We start from the raw sequence: 27,228 nt of genomic DNA, 5'->3' as shown, positions 1-27,228 counted from the left end.
GCCGGGGCGGGACAATGGCCCCGTTGGCGCGTCCGAGACAAACGGGCCTTGTTGGGCCGGCGGCGGGGGCGCAGCGATGCGCCCCAGCGCGCTGAATGCGGCTTCTGTGCGTCTCGGGCGGGCGCAGAGGGGGCCGGGACGGGGCGGGGAGGGGGCCGGGACGGGGCGGGGAGGGGGCCGGCCCGGGGCGGGGAGGGGTCTGGGGTCCGGGGCGTCCATTGGCCCCGGCGCCGGAGGCTGGGCCAGGCTGGCGGCCGCACCTGGCCGGGAGCGGGCGCGGCGCGGCAGCGGCGGCGGGGGCGGGGGCATGGACCAGGCCTGGTGGAGCGGGGGGCCCGGCCGGGTGCGCCCCGCCGCCCAGTGAGCGCCCGGGCGGCGCGGCCCGGGCCGAGCCAGCCACGCTGAGGCGGAGGAGGACGGGGACAAGGTACGTCCCGGGCTCCAGCACCCACTGCCAGCTTGAGCCCTGCCTCAGTCTACTCCCTGGGGATACCGCCCACATTACGCTAACCCCCAAACTGGGACCGCGCGCCGGAGGAGGGGAGTAGGAGTGTAGCACCGCTGTTCTAAGCCAACAGAGGGTGGCCTGGTAGGGGCCAGGGAGGGCGCAGGTTGGTGCCCTCCATGCCCTTGGTTTTTTCCCCTGTCCCCCAACCCCCCTTCCAGGGCTTCCCAGTCCCTGAAGGTGGGATGGGTGGGGCAGAAGGCAGGCTGCTGGGGCTGGGCTGGAGCTGGGAGTGCGTTAATGATTAATCTTGGACACAGTGGCCAGAGCCCTAGGGGAGGAGGGGCAGAGATCTTCCCTGTCTCCATCAGCCCTTCCTAGAAAGGGGATCAGAGCAGGAACCGGAGACCACAGTAAGGGATGGATCCCCTCTGCTGGGGGAAGGCCCTGGCCTGTACCCCAGAGGAAGCAAAGCCACCAAGGAGAGGTTTGGGAGAGTGGGACAAACCCTGGCATCCAGGAGGGGTCCTATAGGAAATCCTACAGTTCCTGTTTCCTAGCCCAGTGCCCAGGAAGGGGGTCCAGCTTGATCTGCCCCTTCGGTGCCAGGCCAGCATTTTGGTACCAGCACAGAGCACACTACAGACCGAGCCCTGCCCAGTGGGAACTGCCCCGCCCAGCTGCCCAGAGCCAGAGAGGTGATGGGCATGTCTGGCTGCTGTAACCCACACCAGGAGGAAGGAAAGGGAGAGAAGGCAGCATGCCTGACACCTGATCCCCGGGCTGCCGCGGTGACAGGTGCATGAGAATCCTCCAGAGGGGAGAGAGGTGTAGAGGACTGTCCATTCCAGTTGGGAAAACCCAATCTCTTCCTTTACTGACGGGGTGACCTGAGGCCCAGAGAGGGTGAGGCTCATCCAGGCCCACACAGGGGGCACAGGAGGGCAGTCCTGGGCCAGAGCAGTCACTGTGTACGCACTGTTCCTTGTCCTGTGAAGGAGGCATTGCTACCTATCCCCATTATCCAGAGGGGGATACTGAGGCTCAGGGAGATTCAATGACTTGTCCAAGGTCACATGGCTCAGAGGTAGCTGAGCTGACTCCAGATCATAGGAGTCTTGCCCTGGCCCCCATTTCAGGACCCCAGCCCAACCCATGACCTCTCTCTGCTCCTTTGGGGTCCTGCCTTCTTGGATCTGCCTGGGCTGCCCCAAACCCTCAGCTCTGGACACCCCCCCTCGCCTCCCTGGCTCCCAGCTCTGCCTGACACTTCAGCGGGTGAGCAGGCTGCTACCCCGGGAACAGAGACAACGAAGCCCTGTTCCCAGCTGCCACCTCAGCCTGCTTTATTCCCTGCTTGCTCAGGCAGAGCCCTTCCTGGAGGAAGCTCCTTGCGGACAGAGAATGCCTGATCCCCATGCATCCCCTTCCCTTAATGGGTCCGATGCCCTCTTGTCGCCCAGCAAGGGAGGAGTGTGTCCCCCACAGCCCCTCCCACTGTGTTCTGAGGGACTGGGTGTGCCATCCAGTGAAAGAGGCAATGATTAACCTGAGAGAGTGATGCACAAATGGAATTCTGGGCCCGGCTGCAGGCTCCTGAAGGGCTCCTTGCTTCACGTTGACTGGGTGAGGAATATGGATGAGCCCTTTTAGGGGCTCCACACGACTCCAAACAGGGCAGAGCAGGATGGAACACAGGTGCCCATGGGGGTCATCAGGCTGGGGACTGCTGGAATCTCCAGGTGAGGGGTGATGGTGGGAGGAAGTGGGGGCCCAGAAGATGCCTGCCTTCCCTCCTGCTAGTTCTGGCTCCTTGGATGGGGATGGTATCCTTCTAGAAGTCTGGACAGAGCCCGCTTGCCCTACCAGGTGGGATCTAGGAGGATCACAATACAATCAGAGGAGCTAACGCTGAATGTGTGAAGGGCTCTGCGTGCCTCACAGCAGGCCTGTGAAAGCATCATAGTACCTGCCATTTTTTAGGAAACCAAGGCTCAGAGAGGGGAAGTCACTTGCCCAAGGTCACCCAGCTTGGGGGGTGGTGGAGCCAGCATTTGTTACCAGGGGAGTTTCCAGGAATGGAGAGGTGGGTGTATGTATCTCTGGCATTGTGCATTGCAAGTGTCAATACCTTTTCACAAACCTTTATCTTGTTACATAGTTTTAGGCAAATAAGCGCATAAGAATCCTTAAAAAATATTTCAGGCATGTTGTAAGGTACAGAGACTGATATTATCAACTCCTACATACTCAGCTCTGGGGTTCTCAGCATTTTTGGAGCTAATGACAAAGTGACTGACTTCTTGGTGTAGCTGTGACTTGCAATGCCACAGTTAGCGCTTCTCTAAGGCTACTCAAATCCCCCCCTCAGGAAGCGGGGTGATTTACCCAAACAAGGCAGTGTAGCAGGAAGAGCTGTGGCCTTGCTCCTCATTTTGGCTTTGCCGCGTAGGCAAAAAAACTGAGCCTCAGTTTCCCCACACATCACATGGGGCTAGCAGAGGAGACTGGGAGTGTCTGTCAAGGTCACAGGCATGGATGCCCTTTGTTTTTGTTTTTGAGACGGAGTCTTGCTCTGTCACCCAGGCTGGAGTGCAGTGGTGCAATCTCGGCTCACTGCAAGCTCTGCCTCCCAGGTTCACACCATTCTCCTGCCTCAGCCTCCCGAGTAGCTGGGACTATAGGCGCCCACCACCAAGCCTGGCTAATTTTTTTATAGTTTTAGTAGAGACGGGATTTCACTGTGTTAGCCAGGATGGTCTCAATCTCCTGACCTCGTGATCTGCCCGCCTCGGCCTCCCAAAGTGCTGGGATTACAGGCGTGAGCCACTGCGCCCGGCCGTGGATGCCCTTTGAAACAGCAGAGAGAGATGACCCCGAAAGTTCAAAAAGTGCTTTCTGAATCATCAAAGAACATTACCCTCTCTCAACTGCTGGGCCAGCTACCACCTGCATCCACCCCTGCAGGCTAGGGCGCAGCAGGGGCCAGATGTCTGGGCTGACATTTTGGAAGTGGTCCTCTGAGCCAGCGAGTTGGGATCCAGCTGAAATGCTCCAATGGGTGGTCTTCCCCCTCTCTGCTCCAGCACCCCATTCTAGAGGGGCTCAGATTGAGGAAGCTTCTGGGTGCTTGCAAGTCACTTCCCCAGTACCCCTGGATGGAGGGTTAACCTATCCCATCCGCCCCTTCTGCTGTGCCACCCACACTTCCCAGCTCCTTCTCAGTCCCAGGCCCCTGTTGCCCCTTCCTCACTTGGTGCACTGAGGTTCAGAGAGGGCAGAGTGTCTTGCCTCGGCCACACAGTGAGGAGAGGTGGGGCTCATCTTCCTCCAGCCAGGCTGCAGATTTTCAAAGTGGAAATATCTTTATTTATCTTTCCAAAGTAATATAAGCTGTTTTGTAAAGAGTGTGTGTGTGTGTGTGTGTGTGTGTGTGTGTGTGTGTGTGTATCATCACAGAATCAAAATATGTTCCAGAAAGTGAATGGGCTTACTCCCCAGGGAGCTACAATTTCTAACTGGGTGTCTTTCCAGACCCTTATACACATGTACGAATGTACAACTTTTCTCTACATGAATAAGTTTATTCCATAAACAGTGCATTCCAGGCTTAATATTAGGCAACTCTTTTTTTTTTTTTTTTTTTTTTTTTTGAGACGGAGTTTCGTTCTTTTTGCCTAGGCTGGAGTGCAATGGCACGATATTGGCTCATTGCAACCTCCGCCTCCGAGGTTCAAGTGATTCTCCTGCCTCAGCCTAGGATTAAAGGCATGCGCCACCATGCCCAGCTAATTTTTGTATTTTTAGTAGAGATGGGGTTTCTCCATGTCGTCAGGCTGGTCTCAAACTCCCGACCTCAGGTGATCCACCCGCCTTGGCCTCCCAAAGTGCTGGGATTACAGGCGTGAGCCACCGCACCCGGTCAGGCAACTCTTTTTTAATCTCTCTGAGCCTCAGTTTCCTCATCTTCTAAATGGGGGTAAAGGCTCTGTGAGCACTGGAGGAAATGATACTGCAGTGGCCACTTTTATATGCCCATCTCAGATTGATTGTTAGATTATCTTTAAACCATATTCCTGCAGGTGGATTGCTGGGTCTGAGAACAGGCACACTCAGAACTGTAATAGCTGCTGTCAAATCTGCACTACGAACACCATAGGGAGAGTTGTTTTGCTCCACTCTTGAAAGCTCCTTCCATATCCCGATGGGATTCCACTCCAGCTACAGAAAGCAGCCCTGGGATACCTCACCCCACCACCTTCTCTGCCAGAGCCCTGTTCCTGTATGTGCATATGAGCAAACAGCATGGATGTGCCTCAGTTGGTGAATGGCTTTTGTTTCTTGGAGTTTGTTTTTTTAAGATGGGGTCTCACACTGTTGCCCAGGCTTGGAGTGCAGTGGTACGTTCATACCTCACTGTAACCTTGAACTTCTGGGTTCAAGGGGTCCTCTTGCCTCAGCCTCCTGAGCAGCTGGGGCTACAGGTGTGCACCACCACACAGGGCTAATGTTTAAATTTTTTATACAGATGGAGTCTCACTGTGTTGCCCAGGCAAGTCTCGAACTCCTGGGCTCAAGCAATCTGCCTGTCTTGGCCTCCCCAAAATGCTGGGTGGCGCACGCCACTGTGCCCGGCTGGGGAATGGTTTATGGGGGAATAGTGGTGCTGCAGACTCTGATACAGCCCTAGCTGCCCTCTTTTGTCTCCTTAGGGAGCTCTTCTTCACCCTGCTCCGTAAGCACAGGCTCCCTGTCCTTCCTCACCCTTCCCTTGGTGACTCTAGTTACTCCTATGGCCTCAATTCCCACTTCGGTGCCCAGCTCCCCGCCTACCTCTTTCCCTCCCCCAAGACTCCCCTCTTTGCTCCTACTGCTCTTCAGGCATTCTATGATCATCCCAAACATCCCTCAGACTCAGTGTGTTCTAAACAGAACCAGACACCACCTGCTTCACCCAGCATTCAACCTGGCCCTTTCTCAGCCTCCCAGACTCAGGGACTAGCTCTACCTCCAGCCAGCCAGTCACCCAACAGCAACTCTTCCCTCCTCTCCTCCATACCCTGCTGCCAATAGAATGCTACCTTTGCATGGTCTACAGACAGCTCTGGTACTTCCCCAGCCTTCTTGTTCCAGGTCACACCTGCACAGCTGTAACAACTACTATGGAGGTCGGCCTGCTCCTCCCTCTCCTTCCCCATCCCTACAGTTCATTTCTTACCCAGTAGCCCAGTGGGAATCCCATCTGCTCCCTCCTCTGCTGAAGACCCTCCTGTGGGTCTGTCCCTACAGCCCACAGGATCTAGGTGAGACTCAGTAGCATGCTTCCTGAAAGCCCTGCATGTCCCTCTTTTTTTTTTTTTTTTGAGATGGAGTCTCGCTCTGTTGCCCAGGCTGGAGTGCAGTGGCGCGATCTCTGCTCACTGCAAACTCTGCCTCCCAGGTTCAAGCGATTATCCTGCCTCAGCCCCCCGAGTAGCTGGTATTACATGCGCCTGCCATCACGCCCGGCTAATTTCTGTATTTTTAGTACAGACGGGGTTTCACCATGTTGGCCAGGCTGGTCTCGGACCCCTAACCTCAGGTGATCTGCCCGCCTTGGCCTCCCAAAGTGCTGGGATTACAGGCATGAGCCACTGCGCCAGGCCTCTGCATGTCCCTCTTAACCCTGCCCTAGTTTCTGGCTGTCTCTGTAGTCTCTCCCCTGCCCACCCAGCCTATTACACGCAAACATACCAAACACTCCAGCCAGGTGGAAAGTTTGTTTCTCAATTGCCCTGGGCCTTTGCATGTGCTTTTCTCTCTGTGTGGCTCATTCTAGGGTAACAGGCATATTAGTTAACGCTAGCTGCTATAACAGACAAACCTGAAGTTCTAAAAGGCTTAATACAGTTCTTGTTTTCTTGAAATCCAGTCAGTGTCTGGTGGGTGGAGATGCAAAGACCTAGGCTCCTCCCAGCTCCGCCCATGCCCAGATCCTTGGAGACCACCCCGTTCATCCAGTAAATGGGAAAGGAGACCACAGAAAAGGTCCACCCACTTAACCTCATCAGCTGGCATTCTGTTCACATATCATTGGCCAGGACCCAGTTATGTGAGGACACTGAACTGCAAGGGCGCATGGGAAATATAGTCTAGCTGTGCTGCCATGGAGAAAAGGGGACTGTCTTTGGAAATTGGAGACCACACAACAGCTTCTGCCACCAGAGGCCCCTACCCCAGGAAGCCTTCCTGATACTGCTGTCTCCGCCCCAAGGCTGGATCAGGTGTTTTCTTCGTGCTTCTGCAAGCCTCAAACAATCTGTTGTCCATCACACACCTCACAGCTGTGTGTTCCTGTGTCTCCCCAGTTAGGACTGTGAGCCCTGAGTTCTCTGCACCGGGTTATCATGAACTCTAGTCCTGGAGTGCAGGTGCCCAGTAAATACCTGTGGGATGGATCAATTTAAAACTATCACGGGCTGGGCGCGGTGGCTCACGTCTGTAATCCCAGCACTTTGGGAGGCTGAGGCAGGTGGATCACTTGAGGTCAGGAGTTTGAGACCAGCCTGCCCAAGGTGGTGAAACACTGTCTCTACTAAAAATACAAAATTAGCCGGGTGTGGTGGCGGGTGCCTGTAATCTCAGCTACTTGGAAGGCTGAGGCAGGAGAATTGCTTGAACCCAGGGGGCGGAGGTTGCAGTGGGCCGAGATTGCCCCAGTGCACTCCAGCATGGGTGACAAGAGTGCAACTCTGTCTCAAAAAACAACAACAACAAAAAACAACCAAACAAAAAACTATCGTGGCTGCAAGATGTCCACAATTTATCGATAGGTGGGAAAAAAGCAAGTTAACAAAATATGTCCCCAAAGAAGCACGTGCATCTGGGCTCCATGGCTCACACCTGTAATCCCAGCACTTGGGGAGGCTGAGGCAGGAGGGCCACTTGAGCCCAGGAGTTCAAGACCAGCCTGGACAACATAGCGAGACCCCATCTCTACAGAAAATCAAAATACCAAAATTAGCCAGGCGTGGTGGTGCATACCTGTAGTCCCAGCTACCTGGGAGGCTGAGGTGGAAGGGTCTCTTGAGCCCAGGAGTTTGAGGCTGCAGTGAGTCATGATCACGCCACTGTACTCCAGCCTGGGTGACAGAGCAAGACCTTGTGTCAAAAAAACAAAAACAGTTTCCATTCCATCATCTATATAAATATATGGCCAGAAATCCTGTGATGGTGATGACCTCTGGGGTTGGGGTTCTTTTAATCATCTTCTTTATACTCTTCTGTATTGTTTGAATTTTTTTTTTTCAGTATACTGCTTTTATCATTGAAAAAGTTTTTGCTGGGCACCTTGGTGCATGCCTGTAATCCCAGCTACTTGGGTGGCTGAGGCAGGAGAATTGCTTGAACCCAAGGGGCAGAGGTTGCAGTGAGCCAAGATCTTGCCACTGCACTCCAGCCTGAGCAACAGAGTGAGACCCTGTCTCAAATAAAATAAAATAAAATAAAAATTTCCTGGGGGTGGGGGTAGAGAACCAGCCAAAGATGTCATCGGCTGGGCGCGGGGGCTTACGCCTGTAATCCCAGCACTTTGGGAGGCTAAGGTGGGCAGATCATGAGGTCAGGAGATCGAGACCATCCTGGCTAACATGGTGAAACCCCGTCTCTACTAAAAATACAAAAAATTAGCCGAGCATGGTGGCGGGCGCCTGTAGTCCCAGCTACTCAGGAGGCTGAGGTAGGAGAATAACATGAACCTGGGAGGCGGAGTTTGCAGTGAGCCGAGATGGCGCCACTGCACTTCAGCCTGGGCGACAGAGCGAGACTCTGTCTCAAGAAAAAAAAAAAGATGTTATCATCAATACTCTGGGAAGAGACCCCTCTGGCAGGGCTGGAAGCACAGGTCTACCATCAGTGCTCCCTACTCTGGAAATCTTTGCTTCCCTTGGCTAGTTGCTCACCTCCTCAGCCATGATCTCACTTCTTGTTCAAAAGCCTGCACTTCACTCTCACCTAGATGAAGTTCTCACCCCTCTATAAAATGGAGGTGATAACAAGAGCTCCCCAGAGAGGACTATGAGGCTGCATGATGCATGACAGGTCCCAAGTACAGAAGTGGACCGTGTTGGGTTCAGAGTCCACGCTAATAAACTGCAGCCCCTGCGGTTTGATGCCAGCTCCGCCCTGACTCACCCTCAGAAAGCTGTCTTCATTCTAGCTCAGCTCAAAAGGCAGAAGGTCAATGGGATGTTAGGCTGGATAAAACAACTCCATGCCATGTCCCAAACCTGGTTCCAGCACCTAGAGAGAAGGCGACTCTGGTCTGCCTTGTGGCAGTTTAAGCTCTGGTGTTTCGTGGGTGCTTGGGGGCTGCTCCCAGACTGGTGAGGCTTTGAGGGAAAGGGGGACTCAGAGCAAGTGAGGATGCCTGCTGTTCCCTGGGAGAGGCTGACAGCTGCTTAGCCTATGAAAGTGCTTAGTGTGGGATGAATGACTGTCACAATAATGATCATTATTAATTGATGGTGGCACCTGGGTCCCTAAATGGTGACACCTGCCTGGTCCATGATGGGGTTCTAGGCAGCAGTGCTGAAGGGAGGATGGAGGAGGCATTTCTGGGCACAAGGAGACCCTCTGCCCATGGGCAAAGCTGAGACAACTGATCTGAACCTAAGATTCAAGTGTCTGAACTGAGTCCTAGGGTTCCTGGGGCTTAGGGCCAGGGCACCTAGAACTGCCTCTTCCTGCCAAGGCCTTGGGGAAGATCTGCATCTCCAATCAGCCCAAATCCTGCAGAGCTGGTCGAGTGTCTGGGTATCACCATCCCTCACCCAGGGATAGAGGCAGGACACCCTCTCTGATGAAAGATTTAGAGCTCAGGAAGTGAAATCTTGCCAGACCCATCTTCTGAGCCCTGGTCAGATGCTCTGCCTCCTGGAAGCCTTCCAGGCTGAGTTAGTTGTTCATTCTTCTGGGTTCCCACAGATTTTAGATAAACCTTGGTCCCTGGTTGTGTCTCAGCATCTTTAAGCCCTGGAGTTTGGCAAGTCTGCGTATGTACTCCAGCTCTGTCTGCCCTCTACTAGCTGCGTGACCTTGGGCAGGTGACGTTACCTCTCTGAGCTTTGGTTTCTTTACCAGGAGGGTAGACTAACAGAGGTGCTTGATGCATCAGCTGTGAGACTTAAATGAAATGCAATAGGTGGGGCAATTAGCCCTCTGGCACCCCAGCCCACCTGCACCTCTCTGTGCCTCACTCAGCCTTAGAGCCTGTTCTGGGCTCTCTGCAGGCGTCTGCGGTTGCTGTGTCCTTGGCCCAAGGATACCTGGAATCTTTCTGTGCCCTTGGATGAAAGAGCTGCTTGCTTGTTGGGGTCCAAAGAGAGGTGAGGACTGGCCAGGGCTGTCCAGTGGAGGCAGAAGGCCTGGGCAACACCTGCAGGGTACTGGGGTGTGCCACCTGCTATCCCCAGGAAGCAAACTCATGAATATTCACACCACTGGAGTGGGAGGGAGCCAGCCAGCTTGCTGCTGGGTGTCATTGGAGCATTCCTATCTCCCAGTGACCGCAGAGGCAGCCTGGGAGTTGGACGTGGCTCAGGCAGTGGGTGGAAAGGGGCAGCCAGCCACAGCCCGAGGTGAGTGTGTCTCTTTTGCTCCACGACAGGGGTTATAGGGAAAGTAGGATACCCTGAGACCTGCCTGGTGGTGATGCTCTAAGCCAGAAGGTTTACCATCCTGGGCTGAGTTTCCCTTTGTGCATGATGTGGGGGAATAAGTCCTGTTTCTCCTTCATTCCCTGGAGGGCATCAGTTCAGCTAAACAGGAGGATGGCTGGGCCTGGCCTGCTGCCAGCTGTCTGCACTGATGCAGGCCAATGTGATGGGCATAATCTAGAAGGGCAGGAATAGATGGAGTGGGCTGGTGATGGGGGGACCGTCCATCCTGAGTGCCTGCGGTTGTCACTACTGTGGGTGGAGGAGGTGGGAGACCCAGGTTCTAGTCCCGTCTCTGCTGCTGCTGGGCTGTGTAACCCCGAAGGTATCCTTGCCCTCTCTGAGGCTGAGCCTCCCTGCCTCTTTGTCTTCTGGCCCTGAGGCTAGGAGCCTCTGGCCACATTGAGATCATCCCTGGACTTGGCTGCCTGCAAGCCTCCATTGTGGGCCAGTGGGCACACACTTTGATGGGGTTGTGGCTGGGACCCTGGGAATGTAATGATGATAATGATGATAACAATGATGGCAGGCCCTGCTGAGTGACTGTCTGCTCTGCATCAGCCTCGGGCTGGGTGCTTTCCCTGTGGAATGCAGAGGGTCTGCACAGCACCCTGTGATGGAGGGTCAGCTGGTACAGGTTGAGTATCCCTTATCCGAAATGCTTGGGACCAGAAGTGTTTCGGATTTCAGATTTTTCAGATTTTGAAATATATGCATATATGTAATGAGATATCTTGGAGATGGAACCCAAGTCTAAACATTTATGTTTAGAAAGAATTTATGTTTCTTTCTTTCTTGTTGATTTTATTGTTTAAGCTTTTTTTTTTTTTGAGACGGAGTCTCGCTCTGTCGCCCAGGCTGGAGTGCAGTGGAGTGATCTCGGCTCGCTGCAAGCTCCGCCTCCTGGGTTCACGCCGTTCTCCTGCCTCAGCCTCCTGAGTAGCTGGGACTACAGGTGCCTGCCACCAAGCCTGGCTAATTTTTTTTGTATTTTTAGTAGAGATGGGGTTTCACTGTGTTAGCCAGGATGGTCTCGATCTCCTGACCTCATGATCCACTCACCTCGGCCTCCCAAAGAGCTGGGATTACAGGCATGAACCACTGTGCCCGGCCTAATTTTAATTTTTTTGAGATAGGGTCTTGCTCTGTAGCCCAGGCTGGAGTTTAGTGGCACGATCATGGCTCACTGCAGCCTCGACCTCCCGGGTTCAGGTGATCCTTCCGCCTCAGCCTCCCCAGTAGCTGGGACTGCAGGCATGCACCACCATGCCTGGCTAATTTTTGTATTTTTTGTAGAGATGAGGTCTTGCCATGTTGGTCAGGCTGGCCTCAAACTCCTGAGCTCAAGTGATCCTCCTGTGTCTGTCTTTCAAAGTGCTGGAATTACAGGCATGAGCCACCACACCCCATCTTCATGTATGTTTTTTATACACATAGCCTCAAGGTAGTTTTATTTTTCCCTTCAGGACGCTAAATAAACCTGCGCTTTGACTGAGACCTGTCACGTGAGGTCAGGTATGGAATTTTCCATTTGTGGTGTCATGTAGGCATTCAAAAAGTTTTGGATTTAGGGACATTTCAGATTTCAATTTTTATTTTTATTATTTTTTTATCCATTTATTTATTTTTGAGAAAGAGTCTCGATCTGTCACCCAGGCTGGAGTGCAATGGCGCAGTCTCAGCTCACTGAAACCTCTGTCTCCCAGGTTCAAGCAATTCTCCTGCCTCAGCCTCCCAAGTAGCTGGGATTACAGGTGCGCACCACCATACCCGGCTAATTTTTTGTATCTTTAGTAGAGACGGTGTTTCAGCAGGTTGGCCAGGCTGGTCTTGAACTCCTGACCTCGTGATCTGCCTGTCTCGGCCTCCCAAAGTGCTGGGATTACACTGGGCCCGGCCCATGGGAGATTTTACATGCATGTGCCTCACATGTATTACTTTCGTCTGTAGGTCTCCTACACAGGATCTCTCCTGTGTCTCAGTGAGGTGTTGTCTGCCTGGACCATGTCCTCATCCACATTCTCTGCACGGGCTCTATAGCCCTGGACACCTTCTGCCCTGAGGGTCATGGGAAGTCATTCATCACACATTCACCAGGTGCCAGGCTCGGGGAGCTCAGGGATGAGTCACCAGTAGGCTTGCCTGCAGCGGGGCATGGAAGGGACCTCACCTCTGGCACGCCGGTGAACCAAGGCTGGGTCAGAGTCAATGGTATGATAATAATTAATATGAGTTGATCTCCTGGGTACGTACATTATCTCAGTCTCACAGCCTTAGGGCATGGCATGGTGGCTTACGCCCAGCACTTTGGGAGGTGGAGGTGGGAGGATCACTTGAGGCCAGAAACTCAAGATCAGCCTGCAACATAGTGAGAGCCCCCATCTCTACAAAAAATTAAAAACTTAGCTGGGCATGGGTGGTATGCACTTGAGTGGCCGAGGCGGGAAATTCACTTGAGGCCAGGTGTTCGAGACCAGCCTGGGCAGTAGAGTGAGACCCCCATCTCTACAAAATTTTTTTTAAAAAGTAGCCAGGCATGGTGGTGCATGCCTGTAGTCCTAGCTACTCAGGAGGCCGAGGCAAGAAGATCCACTGAGCCCAGGATTTCAAGGCTGCAATGAGCTATGATCGTGCCACTTCACTTCAGCCTGGGTGATGGAGCAAGATCCTGTCTTTTTAAAAAAATTATCTCATAGCCTAGTGACTGTTCTCCCTCAAGCCAGGCTCCTGGCTGCCAGCTAGCTCCTCTCCCGACCTCAGTCTGCCCAGGGGCTCTGCCTGTGATTACAGAGCGCTCTGTGTGCCTTGATCTTGCTGTTGTGTGTCCATTGCACACACGAGGAGACTGAGGCTTAGGGAGGGTGAGGTTCATAGCTTCATGCCTAAGTTTACAGTAGCCAGGCAGGAAGGGCACAACCAGCCTTGGACCCCTCAGGTGGCTGGCACGGGAGGGACGGACACCAGGGCCCCCTCTGCTTTCCCTCCCCTTATCCTGGCCGCAGGCTCAGCCCACAGAGACGGGACCCTGCTGTGCTCCCAGGATAGAGCTTCCTGTCCAACCCCACATCCCCCACTTCCTGCAATGCAACTTTCCCTCCTTCCTTCCCCTGGGCTTGGGACAGGGCTTAGGACACACCAGGCAGGGGCTGCCATGGACAAAGCAGGAAGCAGCACATTGGAGTTCCATAGACCTGGGCTCTAATTCCAGCCCTGCCCCCGCTTTGCTGAATGACCCTGGACAAGTTATGTCACCTCCTGGAACCTCACCTTTCCCATCTACCAAATGGGCTTGACAGCAGGGTGGGGGGTGGAGTGGTATCCACTAAGTGGTTGCTGAGTAGGGTCAGTTAGATGCTCTGGAGAGGCAGGCCCCTGCTTTGGGCCTGGCTCCTAACAGGGGCTCAAAAGTAAAACTAGGAGGGATGGCCCAAGGTTCAGTGGCTGGCAGCACCCAGCACGTGTGGCAGGGGCCTGGCAAGCTTTGAGAAATAGCAAATGGGGGCCAGGCTCAGTGGCTCACGCCTGTAATCCCAACACTTTGGAAGGCCAAGGCGGGTGGATTGCTTGAAGTCAGGAGTTTGAGACCAGCCTGGCCAACATGGTGAAACCCCGGCTCTACTAAAATGCAAAAATTACTTGAGTGTGGTGGTGGGCACCTGTAGTCCCAGCTACTCGAGAGGCTGAGGCAGGAGAATCACTTGAACCCAGGAGGTGGAGGCTGTAGTGAGCCGAGATCGCACCACTGCACTCCAGCCTGGGCAACATAGGGAGACACCGTCTCAAAAATAAACAAAAGAGCAAATGGGAGAATGAAACCAGTGAGTGAATGAGTGAATGAGTGTACCAGTAATGGGGTTGGGGGGGTGCGGGTGGAGGAACTGTCCTGGGCGGGGCCAGGTGGAGCCTGATTGGCGGGGCAGGGAGGCTGGTCTGCCCCCTGCTGCTGGGCCTGAACCTCAGCGCCTCCACTATTGCAGCCTCCCTGATTCCAGAAGGTACCTTGGTGAGTGGGGCTGCTGGGGCCGGGGTGGGTCCTTGGGATTTCCAGAGGGCAAGCCACAGGAATCCTAATCCCTCCTCATCTTTAAGTCTGAGAAACTGAGGCCCAGAGTTTTGGACTATGATCTGGTCCACGACTCTGCCCTGTTTTCTGCTGGATCTCTGAGAAGTGGGAGGCTGACAGGGGTGCTTGAGGCTGAGGCAGGTTTGTGCTTTGTGGGCGGCCCAGCCCCTACTCCTTTTGGGGTTGAAGGCAGGCCCCCTGGGCCTCAGGAGGGGTACAGATAACACTCTAAGTGATGACTATGTGCTGGTTGCTTTGCTTAGAAAAGTTCTCCAGAGAATGGCTAGGGGCGCCTCCAGCTTTCTCATTTTACAGATGAAAAACTGAGACTCCATGAGGGTTCTTGGCTTGTCTGAAATCACAGTGCTGGATTGAAACACAGGCTTGAGGGTCCCAGAGCCTGAGGTTGGTGCTGGGGCCCCTCCATGGCTGCCGGGTTTATTCCGCTTTGCAAGCTTTCTGATTTGTTACTTAAATGTGTTAAGTAACAAATTAACTAACACATTTGTTAACGTGTTGACAATTATTGCCTTTTTTTGAGATGGGGCCTCACTCTGGTCACCCAGGCTGAAGTGCAGTGGCGCGACCTTGGCTCATGGTAACCTCTGCCAACCTCTGCCCCCCAGGCTCAAGCAATCCTCCCACCTCAGCATAACTTCCAGGGCATAGTGTGTGCGACCCTCCCCCAGGGGGGCTGACTCCAGGGACAGTGGTGATAATGCATGCATGTAGTTATTAGCACATGTGACTTTTCCTGGCCTCAGGGGCCCAGGGCGCAGTGCAGTGTGAGCCAGGACAGAAGTGGAAAGTTCGGGACAAGAGTAGAAAGTTTGGGGACCTGGTTTTGCAGCTGAGGGGAGGTGGGAAGGCCCTCCAAGCCGCAGCTCTCTCCTGGACTCCAGTTCCTCAGCCTGAACGGCCCCCGTTACAGTCCACGTCTCAGTCCCCTGCTGATAGGGTTGCCACGCTTAGATCATCCCCCAAAACAAACAAATAACAACAGGCTGGGCACAGTGGCTCATGCCTATAATCCCAGCACTTTGGGAGGCTGAGGTGGGAGGATTGCTTGAGTCCAGGAGTTCAATACCAGCCTGGGCATCTCAAAAATAATAATATAAAATAAATATTAAAAATATATAAAAATGGGCCAGGCGCAGTGGCTCATGCCTGTAACTCCAGCACTTTGGGAGGCCAAGGTGGGCAGATCACGAGGTCAGGAGATCAAGACGATCCTGGCCAACAAGGTGAAACTCCATCTGTACTAAAAATACAAAAATTAGCTGGGTGTGGTGGCGTGTGCCTGTAATCCCAGCTACTTGGGAGGCTGAGGCAGGAGAATCGCTTGAACTAGGGAGTCAAAGGTTGCAGGGAGCCGAGATTGCGCCACAGCACTCCAGTCTGGCGACAGAGCGAGACTCCGTCTCAAAAAAATAAAATAAACATATAAAAATGAAAAATAAAATAAGGAAATAACAACAAAACCTCCAGGACATCTAGTTAAGTTTGAAGTTTGAATAATTTTTTTTTTTGAGACAGAGTCTCACTCTGTCACCCAGGCAGGAGTACAGTGGCACCATCTCGGCTCACTGCAACCTCTACCTCCTGGGTTCAAGCGATTCTTCAACCTCAGCCTCCTGAGTAACTGGGACTATAGGCGCATGCCACCACACCCAGCTAGTTTTTGTATTTTCAGTAGAGACGGAATTTCACCATATTGGTCAGGCTTGTCTCAAACTCCTGACCTCAGGTGATCCACCCTCCTCGGCCTCCCAAAGTGCTAGGATTACAGGCGTGAGCCACCGCGCCCAGCCTTGGAATAATTTTTAATATAACTATGTCCCATGCAATATTTGGAATATACTTATACCGTAAAAAATTGTATTCATTGTTTATCTGAAATTTGAATTTAACTGAGCAACCCTACAGGCTGGCTTTGGAAAGGGGGTGGGTGTGTGAGCAGAGGCCTGGCCAGCTGTGTGACTTGAGCCTTCTTCTTCCCAGCTGTGAGCCTCAGTTTCTCCATCAGCCACCCTACAGACTCCAGGGGCACAAGGGCCAGTGAGGAGAGAAGAGCCCTGGGCTCTTACTGGGCACCTCACCTGTACCACTGTGGGGTGGGTGGCATAGGGGACAGGTAGGGCTGGCTGTGCCTTCTGAAAGGTGAAGGATTCAGGCCCCAGAGAGCCCTTGGCCTTCCCTATAGACAGCCCTGGCCCAGGCCTGGGGGAGGGGGGGCCCAGGGCACGGGGAAAGGGTCTTCTTTTCCTTCTTATTTATTTGTTTATTTATTTGAGACAGGGTCTCACTGTGTCATCCAGAGCTGGAGTGCAGCGGCACAGTCATGGCTCACTGGAACTCAGGCTCAAGCAATCCTCCCGCCTCAGCCTTCCAAGTAACTAGGACTACAGGCATGTGCCACCACGCCTGGTGAATTTTTTTAAATTTTGTTTTGTAGAGATAGGGTCTCACCATATGCCCAGGCTGGTCTTGAACTCCTGGCTCAAGCACTCCGCCTGCCTCATCCTCCCAAAGTGCTGGGATGACAGGTGTGAGCCACTGTGCCCAGGCTTTTTCCTTTTTCCTTAGAAAAGTGTTTCATGGTCGGGCGCGATGGCTCACGTCTGTCATCCCAGCAATTTGGGAGGCCAAGGCGGGCGGATTGCTTGAGCCCAGGAGTTCGAGACCAGCCTAGGCAACGTGGCAAAACTGTGTCTCTATTTTTAAAAAATTAAAATATAAAAAAGGAAATAATTTCATTATGATGCCCTAAAAGGTATAAAAAATAAGATAACTTCAGGATCTGGGAGAATTTGAAGTAAAATTGAAGAATGTTTTAAATATATATTTTTATAAAAAATACAAGAAAAAGAAACAAAAGAAAAAATAACTAAAAAATAAGGTAATAAGTGTTAGTTGTCTTATTTTTTCTTCTGTTTCTTTTTCTTTTATTTCTTATCAGCCAGCTTAAAAATTAAAAGGAGTGGAAAGTTTGGGGCCCTGGTTCTCTACCCGGTTCATTTTAATTTTTAAATTTTAACCTTCTCCCTGCCCCATTCCCCAACCTCTCTTTGAGTTGCTTCCCCCACCGTCTCTGTCTGCAACCCTGGGGCTGTCTCTTTCCAGGTGGTTGTCAGTCTATCTCTCCAGTGTCTCTCTGTCCCTGTCTGGACCCTGCTGGGGGGCCACAGAGCAGGCAAAGGCAGGGCTCAACTGCCAGGCCTGGGCAGCCTTGGGGGCTCCCTGGGGCCAGCTTCCTGACACTTGCCCTACTCTGTGCTGCCCCTGCAGGTGTCTGAGATGCTGCCACCGCAGAAGAAGCCCTGGGAGTCCATGGCTAAGGGGCTGGTGCTGGGCGCGCTCTTCACCAGTTTCCTGCTGCTGGTGTACTCCTATGCCGTGCCCCCGCTGCATGCCGGCCTGGCCTCCACGTGAGTGGCCCAGCTGGGCAGATGATGGGTGTAGGTGGGGGAGGGATGGCACCCCACCCATGGGGCCCTGTAATTACCACACGGCCTGCCCCAGTGATCTTGGGTAGCCACCCTGCACCCTGCACCATGCTGTGCCAGACAGAAATTCCACTGACGGCAGAGCTCGCCGTGTAACTCTGAGCCTTGGTGTGCCCATCTGTGAAGTGGGGATAAAAACAGAGCCTTTCGGCTGGGCATGGCAACTCACGCCTGTAATCCTAGCACTTTGGGAGGCCCAGGCGGGCAGATCGTCTGAGGTCAGGAGTTCGAGACCAGCCTGGCCAACATGGTGAAACCCCATCTCTACTAAAAATACAAAAATTAGCTGGGCATGGTGGTGTGTGTCTGTAATCCCAGCTACTTGGGAGTCTGAGGCAGGAGAATTGCTTGAACCCGGAAGGCAGAAGTTGCAGTGAGCCGAGATGGCACCACTGTACTCCAGGCTGGGCCAACGGAGTGAGACTGTCTCAAAACAAAAAGAAAAACAAACAAACAAACAAAAAACCCAGAGCCTTCCTCATAGAGCATGAGAATCAGGTAACACTGTCTGTACAGGGCTCAGATTTGCATCATCTGAGATGCCAACGGGGCCCTGGTGGGGGCGACCTGTCCATGGGCATGGATTCAAACGGGTCGGTCTGACTCCAGGCCCAGCTCCTGAGAACCAGGCTCTCCCGTTTCCTCATGGGGCTGCTCTGCACAGACCCGGCACAGCCTGTAGCTGGTGCAATACCAGTGGTTGGTGATATTAACTCGACACAGAGGAAACTGCAAATTTCTGCAAAAATTGACCATTTTTGTCCTATAAAATGGCAATTTCATGTGGCCCAAGCTGATACTGATTCATGGTACATGCAACACAGTGGCCATGAATGAGAGGAGAGCCTGTGTGCCTCATCTCACAACACCGTGAATAGGGCCTGTTATCGTCCCCATTTCACAGAAGAGGAACATGAAGCTAGAGAGGCCAAACCACCTGCGCAGGCACCCAGCCTGGACTCAGGCCCCGCAGGTCCCACTATCCCAGCTCCTTTGCCACCACTGTTCCCAATAATCTCCCTCTCTACCTACCAGAGTCCTGAGGGCCCCAGCACCCCCCTGAGGCTCTCCCCACCTCTCTGTCCCCAGCAGGACCCCGGAGGCCGCAGCGTCCTGCTCTCCACCTGTGCTGGAGCCAGAGGCAGTGATCCGGGCCAACGGCTCGGCGGGGGAGTGCCAGCCGCGGCGCAACATCGTGTTCTTGAAGACGCACAAGACGGCCAGCAGCACCCTGCTCAACATCCTGTTCCGCTTCGGCCAGAAGCACCGGCTCAAGTTCGCCTTCCCTAACGGCCGCAATGACTTCGACTACCCGACCTTCTTCGCCCGCAGCCTGGTGCAGGACTATCGGCCCGGGGCCTGCTTCAACATCATCTGCAACCACATGCGCTTCCACTACGACGAGGTGCGCGGCCTGGTGCCGACCAACGCCATCTTCATCACGGTGCTCCGCGACCCCGCCCGCTTGTTCGAGTCCTCCTTCCACTACTTCGGGCCGGTGGTGCCCCTCACGTGGAAGCTCTCGGCCGGCGACAAGCTGGCCGAGTTCCTGCAAGACCCGGATCGCTACTACGACCCCAACGGCTTCAATGCCCACTACCTCCGAAACCTGCTCTTCTTCGACCTGGGCTATGACAACAGCCTGGACCCCAGCAGCCCGCAGGTGCAGGAGCACATCCTGGAGGTGGAGCGTCGCTTCCACCTGGTGCTCCTTCAAGAGTACTTCGACGAGTCGCTGGTGCTGCTGAAGGACCTGCTGTGCTGGGAGCTGGAGGACGTGCTCTACTTCAAGCTCAACGCCCGCCGCGACTCGCCCGTGCCGCGGCTCTCGGGGGAGCTGTATGGGCGCGCCACCGCCTGGAACATGCTGGACTCCCACCTCTACCGCCACTTCAACGCCAGCTTCTGGCGCAAGGTGGAGGCCTTCGGGCGGGAGCGCATGGCCCGCGAAGTGGCCGCCCTGCGCCATGCCAACGAGCGCATGCGGACCATCTGCATCGACGGGGGCCACGCCGTGGACGCCGCCGCCATCCAGGACGAGGCCATGCAGCCCTGGCAGCCGCTGGGCACCAAGTCCATCCTGGGCTACAACCTCAAGAAGAGCATCGGGCAGCGGCACGCGCAGCTCTGCCGGCGCATGCTCACGCCCGAGATCCAGTACCTGATGGACCTCGGCGCCAACCTGTGGGTCACCAAGCTCTGGAAGTTCATTCGCGATTTCCTGCGGTGGTGACGTCCCACCGCCCAGCGGCTTGCCTGCCTGCTCGCTCCCTGCAGAGGGGCTGAGCAGGACGCCGCTGGTGCTGGCCGCCCCCAGCCCCCTCCTGGTGCCACCTCAGACCCCGGGGTGAGGGGGGGCTCCCTGGGGGGACACAGCCAGCCAAGACTGGGCCCATGCACACAGAGAGGGCCTAACCGAGATCAGTATTTAACTAATTATACCAGTTTTTATTAAACCCCTTTCCCTCCCCGATAAAGAATGTTCTATTTCTGCCTCCTCTTAAAGGGGAGACCTCAGAAGTAAAGGAATTTGATGTTGTGTTTTTGTTAATCAGCCTCAGTGGTGGTGATTTGGGGTGGGGGTTGGGGTGGGGGGAACCCAAGAGACCACAGTGGTGCCTGGGTGAGTCTGTGGGCAGAGCCCAATGGGGTGGCAGGGATTTGATGTGTTATTTGCTATATGCTGTAGTTCTATGTGGTTCAGGGACTCCCATGAGCTACCAAGGCCTGGAAAAGCGCGTGTGTATGTGTGCGCTTGTGTGCACGTGTGTGCATGTGTGCATGTGTGTGTGATCATCCTAAGGAGTACAACAGAGTACAACAGTTACTCACTCTGACTGTGTGCCCGGCACTAGGCTAAGGGCATTATTTCAACCCATCTTCACCAAAACTCAGCGACCTGGGGACTGTTACTGTCTCATGCTAGAGACAATGAAGGGTGCTCAGAGAGGGACAATCACTTCACCAAGATCACACAGCAAGTGGTAGGACTAGAGTAGGGGGCTGGGCGGGTAGAGGGTGTGTCCGGATCAGAATAGAGAGAGAGAGAGAGAGAGGGAGGAAGAGACAGGGAGGTGGCAGGGGTGGGACCACTCAGTAGGGCATTGCCAACAGGCCCTGGGCCCAGGCTAAGGGCTTCTTGCACAGACTTCATTACTCCTCACAATAACTGAGGTCGTTATAACTACCGTCCCATTATACAGATGTGGGAACAGACATTTGGACAGGGGAAGGGATTTGCCTGAGGTCACGTCGCAGGACGTATCAGACCAGGGACTCAAACCATCTCCCAGGGACCCCAAAGCCTTCCCATCTCCAGTGCCTGTCTCTCCCCTCCTCCACCCTCTCCCTCCATCCCTACTGGTCCCTGGCTCCTAGCCTGCCTCACTCTGTCTCTACCTGCCCCTCCTACTTCTGCCTCCCTATCCCAGACCACCTCCCACACCTGCCTGTACTCTGCCCCAACAAAAGCCCTGGGCTTCCCTGCTCCACCGTGAGATTCCATTCAATTAATCCAAAAAAAAATTTGGTATCCACCAAATCCCTGTTGTGCCCCCCAGCTCTGAGCTGCTCTGAGCATACAGCAGTCAACAAGCTAGCCAACTTGCTATTAGTGCCTGCCTATAATCCCAGCACTTCGGGAGGTTGGGGTGGGTGGATCTAGTGAGCCCAGGAGTTATACTAGCTTCAGCTACATGGCAAAATCCTATTTCTACAAAAACAAACAAACAAACAAAAACCACCACCAACAAAAAACAAGTTGGCCAATCCCTCCTGGGGCTCATATCCAGTGGGGAAGATGGCCACCAAGAAACCAATGCAGGCTGGGTGTGACTGACTAGGATGTGGACACACCCAGCTCTAACCACTGGCCTCATTCAGCATCCCCAGTGGGAGAGAAAGTCCTGGGGCACAGGACTTTCAGTCTTCCAGCTAGGAGCTGGCATCCAGGCCTGAATGGCAGAAACCAAAGTCAGGTGACTCTTTTTAATTTTTTTTTTTTGAGACAGGATCTCACTATGTTGTCCAGATTGGTCTTAAACTCCTGGGCTCAAGAGATCCTCCTGCCTCAGCCTCCCCTGAATAGCTGGAGGAGAATGCCACTATGCCTGGCTTCAAGTGACTCTTTATTTGAGACCTATTTATTTGAGACTCTTTATTTTAGACTCTTTATTTGAGACCTGTGTCAGGTTCCAGGCCAAGTGCTTGCATACCTTATCCAAATATATTCAGCCTCCCAGCTTTTAGACTAAAACTCAGAGAGGTTAAGTGACCTACCCAAAGTCACACAGCAAATTAGTGCCAGAGTCAGAATTCAAACCCATACCAGTCAGCTATTAACCTCTCACTGGGCTTGGGTTATTGCCTCCTAGGAGTGAACTTCTGGCCTGAGTAGAGTGAGGAGGAGTTAAGGTGACCAACTGTCCCAGTTTTCTGGAACTATCCTGGTTTTAGCATTGAAACTCCTATTTTCGAGGAAACCCCTCTGTCCCAGGCAATCAGGACAGTCCATCACCCTGAGAGAGGTTTGACCCCACCAATCCCTTAGAGCCACTGCCGGCACTTTCATAATGTTCTTTGTGGCAAGAAATAATATTGTTTGCAGCACACCCATGAGACCTTTAATTCATATGGAGAGAAATAAGGGAAAAAAAACCACTGACAGTAGCTGAGACTATTCATAGGAAAAGATGTTACTGATCCCAAATTCATGAGATAATTGCTCCCACCTTTGGTTTTGTTATAGAGAAGAGTGGTCTCCAACTCCTGGCCTCAAGCATTCCTTCTGCCTCACCCTCCCAGAGTGTTGGGATTACATGTGTGAGCCACCATGCCTGGCCTTCCTCACTTTTATTAATCAATGATACATGTAACTTAGTGTGCAATATAATATTCTGAGTTTAAGGAATTCCATACTAATCATATCTCCTGGGGCCCCTAAAGGCCTAGAAATGCCAGTAATAATATTATTTATTTATTTATTTTGAGATAGAGTCTCATTCTGTTGCTCAGACTGGAGTGCAGTGGCATGATCTCGGCTCACTGCAGCCTCAAACTCTTGGGCTCAAGTGATCCTCCTGCCTCAGGCTCCCAGGTAGCTAGGACTACTGGCACTCGCCACCACAATTGGCTAATTTTTTGCTTTTTGTAGAAATGGGGTCTTGCTATGTTGCCCAGGCTGATCTCAAACTCCTGGCTTCACACAATCCTCCTGTGTCAGCCTCCCAAAGTGCTGGGTTACAAGCACAAGCCACTCCACCCAGCCTATTGCATGATTTATTTTTATTATTGTTACCAGTATTTTGAGGCCCTTAAGGATCCAGGCAGAACAAATCTGTCAGACAACAGTGTCAGGAATATAAATTACTGCATTGGAATTTACAATCCACCTGGTTTGTTCTAATGGCATTATTATAGTTATTAACTCTTTTATTAACATAATTTATATTTTATTTTTATTTGTTTTATATATTTATTTTTTAGATGGAGTCTCGCTCTGTCATCCAGGCTGGAGTGCAGTGTTGCAATCTCAGCTCACTGCAACCTCAGCCTGCTGGGTTCAAGCGATTGTCCTGCCTCAGCCTCCTGAGTAGCTGGGATTGCAGGCATGAGCCATCACACCAGGCTAATTTTTGTATTTTTAGTAGAGATGGAGTTTCACCATGTTGGGCAGGCTGGTCTCAAACTCCTGGCCTCAAGTGATCCACCCGCCTTAACCTCCCAAAGTGCTGAGATTACAGGTGTGAGCCACTGCACCCAGCCAACACAATTTATATTTTAATAAGTGATCACGGGGTACTGAGCCCTATGTCCAGCCTTGTGCAATGTGGAAACATAGGCGATCCCTTTTTCTCCCCCAAGGAAGTGACTGAGATGCAAAGAAGCTGTGCAACCAGCCTCTGCCAGAGTCACAGAGCAAGGCAGCCACTGAGGCAGGATGCATACCCAGGCAGGTCTGACACCAAGGCCGGGGCTCCAGGGCTCCAGACCTGCAGCACCATTCCAAGTTGGCCACCTCAGCCTCAGGACTGATGGACAGTCCACCCTGAAAAAGTATGGGGTCTACAAAGGGCTTTGTCATTAGCCCTGACTCATGGCTGGGTTGGTATCCGCTGACCTGATGTGTGAAAGCCAGAACAGCGGTCAGGGCTGTCTGTCCCCTGTGAGAAAGTCAGTGGAACCATCTGTTCCTCTGTTGTGGGTTGAACTGTATCCCTCAAAAAGATATGATGAAGTCCTCACCCCCTGTTCCTGTGAACGTGACTTTATTTGAAAATACATCACATGAGGCCAGGAGTTTGAGACCAGCCTGGGAAATACAGTGAGACCACCCCCCACCAATTCTCTACAAAAAAATACAAAATAAAACTAGCCAGGCATGGTGGCACACACCTGTAGTCCCAGCTACTCTGGAGGCTGAGGTGGGAGGGTTGCTTGAGCCCAGGAGTTTGAGGCTGTGGTGAGCCAGGATCACACCACTGCACTCCAACCTGGGCAACAGAGCCTTTGTCTCTTAACAACAACAAAAAAAAGGATATTTGCAGATGTAATCAAGTTAAAATAATGTCATTCAGTGGGCCCTAATCCAATCTGGCTGGTGGCTTTATAAGTGGAAATGGGACAGGTGCAGTGGCTCACACCTGTAATCCCAGCACTTTGGGAGCCCAAAGCGGGCAGATCACTTGAGATCAGGAATTTGAGACCAGGTTGGCCAACATGGCAAAACCCCATCTCTACTAAAAAATACAAAAATTAGCCAGGCGTGGTGGCACACACCTGTAGTCCCAGCTTCTCGGGAGGCTGAGGCACGAGAATCACTTGAATCTGGGAGGCGGAAGTTGCAGTGAGCCAAGATTGTGCCATTGCACTCCAGCCTGGGTGACAAGAGTGAGACTCTGTCTCAAAAAAACAAACAAACAGCAAAGAAGTGGAAACGCCACGTGAGGACAGATGCACAAGAGGAATGCTATGTCACAACAGGCGGGGATTAGAGTGAAGCGACTGCAAGCCAAGGAGCATCAAGGATTCAGGCCACCACCAGAAGCTAGGAAGAGGCAAGGGAAGGTTCTACCCAGTCTCAGAGGAAACCCACCTCCGCCAATCCCTTGATTTCAGACATCCGGCCTCCAGACCTGTGAAAGGATACATTTCCCGTTGTTTTAAGCCACCCAGCAGTTTGTGGCACTTTGTTATGACAGCCCCAGGAAATTAACAGACTTTCTACGCCCCACCTCTGCGCTAGGTCCAGCCTCTCCACCTTGCCTGGATCCCCACCTGGCCTCTCTCCAGCAGACTCGCCCTTTCTTTTATTTCTTTTTCTCTTTCTTTCCCCATCTGGGCTCTGCCCACTCAGGATGCAACTGCTGATTTGCGAGCCCCCTGGAGTGGGCTCCTCTGGGACAGGGACCAGGACGCATTGGCACAATTGGCCTCCAGGGCTAGGCCAGTGCCTGGCACACAGTAGGCTTTTAATAAATGTTGAAAGACAGAGAAACACAAGATTAAAAATAGAAAGGAAGGAAGACAAGAAGGAGGGGGGTCATGAAGGGGGGAAGGGAGAAGGAGAGAGGGCAGAGGGCCTTCCAGAGCCTATTTGTAACTGACAGGGGCCCCATTTCCCTGGCAAAGACAGCACATTACCCAATGCAGACGTGCACTGGGTGAGTTCACTGGAATGAGTTCACTGGGTGAAAACCCGTGTGACACTGGAATGGGGCACAGACCAGGTAGTTTTGACAGTGACAGGTAGAGTCAGGGATCCTGGGTGATGCTTGCTCTGGGGCATCCCAGCTTCCATTGCCAGCCTACCTTTGGTGAATCTTTTTTTTTTTTTTTTAGACAGTCTCGTTCTGTCGCTCAGGCTGGAGTGCAATGGCACGACCTCAGCTCACTGCAACCTCCACCTCTTGAGTTAAAGCACTTCTCCTTCAGCCTCCTGAGTAGCTTAGATTACAGGTGTGCACCACCACACCTGGCTAATTTTTGTATTTTTGGTGGAGACGGGGTTTCACCGTTTGGCCATGCTGGTCTCGAACTCCCGACCTCAGGTGATCTGCCCACGACCTCCCAAAGTGCTGGGGTTACAGGCGTGGTGAGCTTTTATTGAGCACCTACTGTGTACAATGCACCACAGTGGGTGCTGGAGTGGGAGTGTACCATAATGAACCAGACCCTCAAGGAGCCCAAGAGGGAGACCTGTGACATATCACAATTGCTGGAAGGATAGAAGATGACAGTGGGGTTTGGGATTTTAGGGGGCTGGGGATTTGCTTCCCAGCAACAACAACAACAACAAAAAAACACATCAGAAAGGACATTGCCAAAGAGACGGCATTTGAAGTAGGCCTTGTGGGAGGCAGAGGCTGAACACAGGGTGTTGCAAGAAAGGCATTCCAGGAAGAGGGAACAGCAAAAGAAAAAGCTGGAAAGAGAATGGAGAGGAGGCAAGGGACCTGGGATAAGGGAGAAAGGAAGGGGAAATTAGCTCAGGAGGGACCCAAAAGGGCCTTGAGTCTAGGCGAAGGCATCTACAGTTTTTAACTGAGGGTAACAAGGAGCCCAGGGAGGCTTTGGAGCAGAGGAGGGACTTACTCAGAAGCCAGCTTGAAGAAGATGGGCCAAGGCTGGGTGTGATGGCTCACTCCTGTAATCCCAGCACTTTGGGAGGCTAAGGTGGGCAGATCTCTTGAGGTCGAGAGTTCAAGACCAGCCTGGCCAACAAGGTGAAACCCTGTCTCTATTAAAAATACAAAAATTAACCATGTGTGGTGGCGTGCGCCTGTAATCCCAGATACTCGGGAGGCTGAGACAGGAGAATTGCTTGAACCTGGGAGGAGGAGGTTGCAGTGAGCCACTGCCCTCCAGCCTGGGCCACAGAGCAAGAAGACTCTGTCTCAAAAAATAAATACATAAAAATAAGGAAGAAGAAGAAGATGGGCCAGAGGTGCTGGGAGCAGGGACCCAGGGGGAGCAGACGAGAGTAGGGGAGAGTTCCTGACTTTACCCCTTATGGCTCAAGCTCCAGCCTGCGGTGTGTGGGGTACTGGGGAGGCCCCACCCTGTAGAAGAGGCAGATCTGCTCATTACCCTCTTCCAGGGCTAAGGGGGTCTCTCCTGGGACTTAGTAAGGCCACCTATGTGCATGCCTCTGCCAGGAGCCAGGCATGTGGGATACAATGTCCTGAGTAAGCACCAGGTCCAGATAGTCTTGATTGTCACTTACTCCATGGCTGCATGGCCCAGGCATGCTGCTTCCCTCTTCCAGGCTCTGTCAGGTAGGGAAGAACAGTCTGGGGCTCAAGGAGCACATGAAGCCTTTGGACTAGAATTTGACATGGAGCCCAGCAAACGGTTTCTGATTAGAGCTAAAGCTGGTGATGTTGTGCCTGTATCACCTCAGCCTCACTACTCCCCAGCTGCAGCACCTGTGTTTCTCTGCCTAAGGACGCTCTCCAGCCTTCTGAATTGTGTGCACAGCAGGCCAGAAGTGCCAGCAGAATTGACAGCCCCTGGAGCAGC

The 27,228-nt window shown here is 53.0% G+C and overlaps 1 protein-coding gene across 12 annotated transcripts; it reads left to right on the top strand.

Annotated features, from left to right (window-relative positions):
- Window positions 1-244: 244 nt before the first annotated feature.
- Window positions 245-20,260, top strand: GAL3ST1 (galactose-3-O-sulfotransferase 1). Of its 12 annotated transcripts, none has more exons than XM_054675354.1 (4): window positions 245-427; window positions 16,502-16,611; window positions 17,492-17,631; window positions 18,802-20,260. In XM_054675354.1, the coding sequence occupies exons 3-4, from the start codon at window positions 17,501-17,503 to the stop codon at window positions 19,940-19,942; spliced, it is 1,272 nt and encodes a 423-aa protein (XP_054531329.1). In that variant the 5' UTR covers window positions 245-427; window positions 16,502-16,611; window positions 17,492-17,500; the 3' UTR covers window positions 19,943-20,260. The 12 variants fall into 12 exon arrangements, with proteins under 12 accessions (XP_054531329.1, XP_009436391.1, XP_016794225.1 ...); XM_054675351.2 differs by having other exon boundaries at window positions 321-427; window positions 16,502-16,630; window positions 18,799-20,260; XM_054675352.2 differs by having other exon boundaries at window positions 322-427; window positions 16,502-16,630.
- The last annotated feature ends 6,968 nt before the right edge of the window (window positions 20,261-27,228 follow it).

The sequence above is a fragment of the Pan troglodytes genome, chromosome 23, assembly GCF_028858775.2.
Source record: "Pan troglodytes isolate AG18354 chromosome 23, NHGRI_mPanTro3-v2.0_pri, whole genome shotgun sequence".
NCBI classification, from domain to species: Eukaryota; Metazoa; Chordata; class Mammalia; order Primates; family Hominidae; genus Pan; species Pan troglodytes.
Note: the sequence above shows the minus strand (reverse complement) of the source record. Positions and strands in the feature narration are given on the sequence as shown.

Coding starts and splice junctions, on each gene's coding strand:
- GAL3ST1 (XM_016938736.3), top strand. CDS start 2,006: ATGCACAAATGGAATTCTGGGCCCGGCTGCAGGCTCCTGAAGGGCTCC. Junction 2,072..17,491: donor CCTTGCTTCACGTTGACTGG/GTGAGGAATATG, acceptor CTGCCCCTGCAG/GTGTCTGAGATGCTGCCACC. Junction 17,632..18,801: donor CATGCCGGCCTGGCCTCCAC/GTGAGTGGCCCA, acceptor TGTCCCCAGCAG/GACCCCGGAGGCCGCAGCGT.